General features: G+C 51.4%; 1 protein-coding gene across 1 annotated transcript in view; it reads left to right on the forward strand.

The window, feature by feature from the left end:
* Window positions 1–7,294, forward strand: part of ZNF341 (zinc finger protein 341) — a 51,245-nt gene that overhangs the window by 11,148 nt on the left and 32,803 nt on the right. The window contains 4 exon segments of the mRNA XM_021706809.1: window positions 1–6; window positions 8–164; window positions 4,515–4,689; window positions 5,788–5,878. The exon segment at window positions 1–6 is cut by the window's left edge and continues 83 nt beyond it. Coding sequence (XP_021562484.1) covers window positions 1–6; window positions 8–164; window positions 4,515–4,689; window positions 5,788–5,878 — 429 coding nt within the window.

The following is a 7,294-nucleotide window of genomic DNA, read 5'->3' on the forward strand; positions in this document are numbered from 1 at the left end:
CCCCCCAGCCCCCACCCCCAACACCTCAGAGCCTGGGCCCTCCTGGGCGTCCCAACCCTGGTGGGAATGGTGTGGTGGAAGTGTACAGTGCTGCTGCGCCCCTGGCTGGGAGTGGAACGGTGGAGATTCAGGCCCTGGGGATGCAGCCCTACCCACCCCTGGAGGTGAGCAGAGGGGTGGGGTCTAGGGCTGGGGGGAATCTGGTGACGGTCACTATGGTCAACCTGGACTTCTTCTGAGCACCAGCTGTGTGCCAAGCACAGCTCTGGGGATGCCATGGGGAGCAAACTCAGACCCAGTCCCTACCTTCATGGAGTATACTGGAGAGTATATCATGGAGAGGACTTTAATCAAAGAGTCATACCTACAGATGTAAGTGGCAAACCAGGAGAAGGTGGGATGAAGCGGGGCTTGTAGCAGAAGTAGAAGCTGCCCTCCGGTAATGCTCAGAACAATCAAGGTGAACCTGCCTTTGGGGGAAAGTATTCCAAAAACATATCTGCGTGTCTCTTACATTTTTTAGCAAACTAGGTATGTCAGTTAGCTACTGCTGTGTAAGACATACCATACCCATTTAATAAGCTAAGTGTACCAGTTAGCCACTGCTGTATAAAACATATCCATACGACCTAAGTGGCATACAGAAAAAAGTATTGATTATTCACATTTGCAGTGGTCAGCTAGACAGCTCTGCTGGTCTTGACTTGACTGGGCTCACTCACGGGTCTGGAGGCTGACTGGCTGTTTGATATTCCAAGATGGCCTGGGCAAGCGACATTACTCAGCTCTGTTCTCTGAGATTCATCCTCCAGTAGGTTCCCGTGGATGTAGCGGAGGCCTCTTGAGGCTGAGGCTTGCAAGTGACACAGTATCACTTCTGTTGACCAAAACAGGTCATAGGTGGGGAAATGGAGGCCTCCTCTCCATGGGAGGAGCTGCAGTCACACTGCAAAGCCAGCGATCTGGGCAAGGGTGAAGAATTGGGGCCGTGGCACAATCACCATGCCCAGTTGATGACCTCTGAGCTAGATGCGGTTCACCGAAGGCACTGAGTTCATAGAGCCTCCCGGACAGCAGCGTGAGGGAGTCTGGTGGTGACAGACACAGCCTGCCTGTCCTCGAAGTCACCCTGGCCCAGATTCACCCTGGAATCCAGCCACACAGACCTTCTGTGTCAGGGAGTACCTACATGTAACAAGATCCCAGACCCGAGGTGAAAAATCCCTCCATGAAGTGTGTGACACCATGAGGGGATAGGCCCTCACCTGGGAGGGTAGAGTGTGCTTCCCTAGGAATTCCTCAAACTGGCAAAAAGCTAGGTCACTGAATTGCTGAGATGATGCTGGTGGCTGGGTAGATGGAGGGGACAGCAGCATGGGTAGCTGCTGCTGCTGATTTCCATGCTGAGAAGGGTACCTGTGGGGGTGGAGGCTGAGTCTTAGGGACTTTGCGTCCTTGGCACTGAGAGTACCTGGCCTGTGGCACACCTGAAGCAGGTACTCGGGAAGGGTCTCTGACCTCTGCTCCCTCTCCTCTAGTGTGGGACCGGGCTTCAGAGCTCTTCAGGGCTGCCCGGTGGCAGTCACATTATTGCTCAGTAATGCCCTAAGCAATGGGCGAGTTTATTCATGTGACAAATATTTGCCGGGTGCTTATCTGTCAGGGTTTGGTCAGGAAAATAGAAATCATGTTAGGTATTTCTGGCAGAGAAGTTTTATTTATTTTCAGCTTTGTCTAATTTTATTATTCCAGTTGTAGTTTTCTGTTTATTTGTATTTTTTGTCTTACATATTTTTTCAACTTTGGACTTCTTACTTTTTTTTTTTGAGTTGGAGTCTCACTCTGTTGCCCAGACTGGAGTGCAGTGGCATGTTCCCGGCCACTTCAGCCTCGACCTGCTGGGGACTTCTTACTTAACTGAATTTTTTTTTCTTTTGTACACTTTATGAGATACTTTTTTTTTTTTTTTTTTTTAGAGACGAGGTCTTGCCAAGTTGCCCAGGCTGGTCTTGAACCTGTAGGCTCAGGTAATCTTCTCACCTCAGCCTCCCAAAGTGCTGGAATTATAGGCGTACACTACCATGCCTACAATTTTTTTTTTTTTTGAGTCGGAGTGTCACTCTGTTACCCAGGTTGGAGTGCAGTGGTATGCTCATGGCCACTGCAGCCTCGACCTGCTGGGGTCAGGTGATCCTTCCACTTTGGCCTTCCAAGTAGCTGGAATTACAGTTGCATGCCATCACGCCCAAGCTAATTTTTTTGATTTATTGTAGAGACGAGGTATCAACAAGTTACCCAGGTTCGTCTCGAGCCCATGGGCTCAGGCAGTCCTCTTGCCTTGGCCTCCCAACGTGCTGGGATTACAGGCTGGAGCCACGGCGCCTGGCCTTTTAAAACATTTATTGTAGAGATGAGATCTCGCCATGTTGCCCAGGCTGGTCTCGGACCCTTGGGCTCAGACAGTCCTCTTGCCTCAGCTTCCCAAAGTGCTGGGATTACAGGCATGAGCCACGGCACCCAGCTCATGTGCTTTTTTTTTTTCCTTAATGTGCGTAGATTGTGTAGTGTTCAAGTCAGGTGGCAGAGGGATTTAATACGGGAAGTTAGGTGCTTACAAAGGAGGAACAAGTCAGGGTTGGTGGGTGTCACTGGCTTTCAGGCTGAAGGTTGTAGCTTGGCCAGGGTCCTGCTGCTGTGCCCCAAGTGGGGAGGCCGGCAGATTCCATTGCTGACGGAAGCTTGAAGCTCAGCCAGCTGCCCTGGGCTCCTGACTGCAGGGCCCGCCTCGCCCACCTGGCTGCTGGAGAACAGTGGCTCTCTCCCTCTTGCCTTCTGAATCTCATGCGAAGGCTTCCTGGGGCAGCCTCGTGTATGCAGAACCATGCTGGCGAGGGAGTGTGGCCCTGAGCTCCTGCCCATGTACTTTAGGTGTTGGTGTGGCAGCATGTGGGGAGGGTGCCAAGAACCAACAGACAAGAACCGGAAGAAGCCTTCTGGCACCGTGTCCAGTGCCCACTGATATGTTTGTGAATTCACCCCTTCAACAAATATCTGTGGAGTGCCCGCTCTGTGCCAAGCATCGCTCTAGGCCTGCTGGTAGCATAGTGAACAAAAACAGACAAAAACCCCTGCCCTCATGGAACTAGGTGGAAAATAGACAAGATAAATAAGTAAAATACATAATTTCAGATAGTGATAAATCTAAGGAAAAAATAGAGCAGACAAGGATAGGAAGTGAAATTTTGGATAAAACATACCAGGAAGACCAATGAATGATGAATACATGAATGAATAAGTGAGTTTTTTTTTTTTTTTGAGTTGGAATCTTACTCTGTCACCCAGCCTTGATCTGCTGGGCTCAGGTGATCCTTCCGCCTCAGCCTTCCAAGTAGTTGGAACTACAGGCATGTGCCACCATGCCCGGCTAATTTTTTGATTTATTCTAGAGATGAGGTCTCGCCAGGTTGCCCAGGTTGGTCTTGAACCCATGGGCTCAGGTAGTCCTCTCACCTTGGCCTCTCAAAATGCCTGGATTATAGGCGTGAGCCACCACACCCACCCTAAATGAATTCTTATGGTACTCAGTGTCATGGTGTAAGTAAACTTAGTGTTAACACAGTCTGAGTGACTGAGAATTCCCTCGGTCATTTCTTGTGGCCTCAGTGTCCATTCTCTGTTGAGGGACGCCTGCTGCTGTACACTGGGTGATCCCAGCCAGGAGGTGGAGTAGCTGGTGAGGGCACAGTCTCTTGACTTTCAGGTCCTCTTGGACTGGCAGACTACTGCTAATGAAAATAATAATGGTTGCCGGGCTCAGTGGCTCAGCCTGTAATCCCGCGCCTTTGGGAGGCTGAGGTGAGTAGATTGCCTGAGCCCGTGGGTTCGAGACCCGCCTGGGCAGCGAGACCTCATCTCTACAATAAATCAAAAAATCAGCTGGGCGTGGTAGCGCATGCCTGTAATTCTGGCTACTTGGAAGGCTGAGGCGGAAGGATTGCCAGAGCCCAGCAGGTCGAGGCTGCGGTGGCCGGGAGCGGCCACTGCACTCCAGTCTGGGCGACAGAGTGAGACTCAAACTCAAAAAATAAAAATAAAAAAAAAGAAAATAATAATGGCATAATAACAGCTAATGTTGAGTGCTTACTCAACACCAGCCACTGTCCTAAACGCTTAACGTGTTGCTTCATTTAATCCTCATGACAACCCTGTGAGAGGACCACTGTAATTAGTCCCCTTTTGCAGACGTGGGAATAGAGAAATTGGAGCATGCCCAAGGTTACTAAGGTGGTAAGTGACAGAGTCAAGAATTGAGCTCAGGCAGTCTGGCTCCAACGCTGCTCTGGCCTCCTGGCTCCATGAAGTCCTGAGGGGTCTTGGGAGTAACGGGGGGAAGGAACTAGGTGGATGGATCAGGACGTGGGGAGTGGCTGGGATCAGCCAGGACTGTGGCGCATGTGCCCTTGGCCTGCAGCTCTCCCCGCCGGGCTCTCTCCCTGACTGTGCTGTCCTTCTAGGTGCCAAACCAGTGCATGGAAGCTCCGGTGTACCCTGGCCCCCCGGGGTACAGCTCCGGCAAGCAGGGATTCAAGCCAAAAGGACCAAACCCTGCTGTCCCCATGACCAGTGCCACCGGGGGCACGGTGGCTACCTTTGACTCTCCACCAATGCTGAAGACCCGACGGGCTAAAAGTGCCAGGGAACTCCCGGAAGGTGGGCTCCCAACCTGTCATAGCATCTTTCCCCAGCACTGGCCAGTTCATACACTGCTTGGTTCTGGTCTTCCCTTTATGAGAGTTAAAGTTGGATTGCGTGTAATGGAGAAACCAGAATAGCAGTGGCTTCAAAGTGATAGCATTTGATTCTCTCCTGTGTAAATCAAGGCCGGAGGCATACCATCTGGGATTGTGTGGCTGCATGGGCACCAGGCATCCACATTCCCTCTGTCTTTCTGTTTCACCGGTCCCAGAACATGGCATTGGTTATCAGGGTGCCTCATTGTATAAGATGGCTGCTGGAGCTCCAGCCATCAATTTCATATTCCTGACAGTAAGAAAAAGGAAGAAGGGAAGGTTGAAAGGGTCATCTCTCTCATAGATGAAGACTTAGACATGTGGCCATACGTTGCTGCAAAGGAAGGTGGAAAGTATCTCTTTTGGCCGGGAGCACTGATGTTCCCAGTGTGAGATCTGTGAGGAAGGAAGGAGAGAGTGGATATCTGTCAGGCAAGCAGCAATGTCTGCTTCCCCTTTGTAGATGCTGTGTATAGGGTGGGAGGGATGGTATCAGGAACAAGGACAAATGGAGAGGAGAGAAGCTGAGAATTTTTCCAGAGCTTTCCGGTCAACCACTTGCTCTTCCTTCTGCAAATATGTGTTGAACTTCTATGTTTCAGCCTCTGTCAGGCACCAGGGATCTGGTGTCTGGTCCATGGTTTCTTCTTTGCCTGGTTACTCGTAGTTAATGGAAGCTACAGACAGAGAGCAAATACACGTTTGTGGTTACTCTAAGAAGGAGGCTAAAAGGGGCCTGTGACTGACTGACTAGGTAGAGGCCGGAAGGCGTTGTTGCCTGTTAATGTGGGAAAGAGAAGAAGGCGGCCTTCGGGTGTCTGTGGGCTGAGCGCTCAGGCACAGGGAGCGCAGCTGCCGGGAGTCAAGGGTGCAGAGGCTGTGGGCTGGAGCTGGGAGGCAGGTCCGTCCTGGGGATCTGTCTTGCTCTCCCAGCCACAGCGTGGCCTGGGCTTCTTCCTAGCCTTCCTCACTGTCCTCTTCTCCCCTTGTCTTTCAGCAGCAGGGAAGCCAAAGGCCCAGAAACTCAAGTGCTCCTACTGCGACAAAGCATTCACCAAAAACTTTGACCTGCAGCAGCACATCCGTAGGTACGCTGACACTGGCAGCTCCCCTCTCAGCCGGCAGCCCCCTGGCCCATCGTGGCTTTCAGGTGTAGCTCTGGTCAGGATGGTTTCTCCTTTCTCTCTCAGGAGCAGTGGGAGGGACCCGTGAAAGCTTCCGGGCCTGCCCCGGGCCTGGAAAGGTCAGGGAGGAAAGGGGTGGGGAAGCACAGAGCTAGAGGGGCTTTGCACATGTTTGAGGGGGAGGCCTGGGGCCTGGCCTCTGCAGAATAGGCTGACCTGCCAGGGCACTTTTCGCTCTTTCAGGGCGAATATGCTGTCTCTTGTCCCAAGAGCATGCAGGGACCTCTCTGGACTTCATTTTTCCGTCTGTGAAGTGAAGGGGTGGGCTTGTTCCGTGTTTCTCACAGCTTGGGAGACATTGGTGGTATGAGACGACCTTAAGCAGTTCAAGGATATGATGCCGAAATGTTCTCAAACGATTCCCTTTGCAATTTCAGTCCTTGGAGTGTCAGTAGAGAAGGCCTCCATTTGGTGCTGTTTGATCTCTAACACCTCTGTGTCCTGACTCATCTCTTAGAGCAGAGGAGGAGGAGGGGAGGGAGAGGAGCAAGACGGGGAGAGGAAGGGAGGGAGAGAGAGAGAGTGGGGGGCGGGGGCTGGGGGGAGGACTGGGGGGAGGCGGGAGGGAAGGAGGGAGCTGTGTGTGGGCCTCAGAATCCAGTCATGGCTGGCAGCCTCTCTAGACCTGGTTTCTCTGCCTTGGCACTTCTGACACTTTGGATTTTGTGTCACATCTTTCTTTGCTTTTGGGCTGACCTGTCCATCTTGCAATGTTTAGCAGCATCCCTGACGCCCATCTGTTAGATGCCAGTAGCACCCCAACCCACAGCTGTGACAACCAGAAATGCCAGGTGTTCCCTGGAATACAAATCCACCTTGGCTGAGAAATGGTCCACTCTAGTGCCGTCTGGTGGAACTTTCTTTAGCAATGGAAATGCTCAAATTGACACTATCCAGTACAGTAGCTACTAAATACATATGGCTGTTGAGCACCTAACGTGTGTTTGGTGGCACTGAGAAACTGAACTTCTTATTTTGATGAATTTGAATGTAAATAGTCCCAGATGACCTGTGCCTATCTTGCTGGACAATGCAGGTCTTGATCTTGCGTTCTTTTGGATTACTTCATAACAGGTGGTTTTTTATATAGAATAACAATAGGAAACTTCATTTAAAAATTGTGATTATGGCCGGGCTCAGTGGCTCAGCCTGTAATCCCAGCACTTTGGGAGGCCAAGGCGAGTGGATTGCCTAAGCCTGTGGGTTCGAGACCCGCCCGGGCAACTTCGTGAGACCTCGTCTCTACAATAAATCAAAAACTAGCCGGGCGTGGTAGCGCACACCTGTAGTTCCAGCTACTCGGAAGGCTGAGGTGGAAGG

This window comes from Carlito syrichta, unplaced genomic scaffold (genome assembly GCF_000164805.1).
Source record: "Carlito syrichta isolate Samal-C Ts95f unplaced genomic scaffold, Tarsius_syrichta-2.0.1 Scaffold316027, whole genome shotgun sequence".
NCBI lineage: Eukaryota > Metazoa > Chordata > Mammalia > Primates > Tarsiidae > Carlito > Carlito syrichta.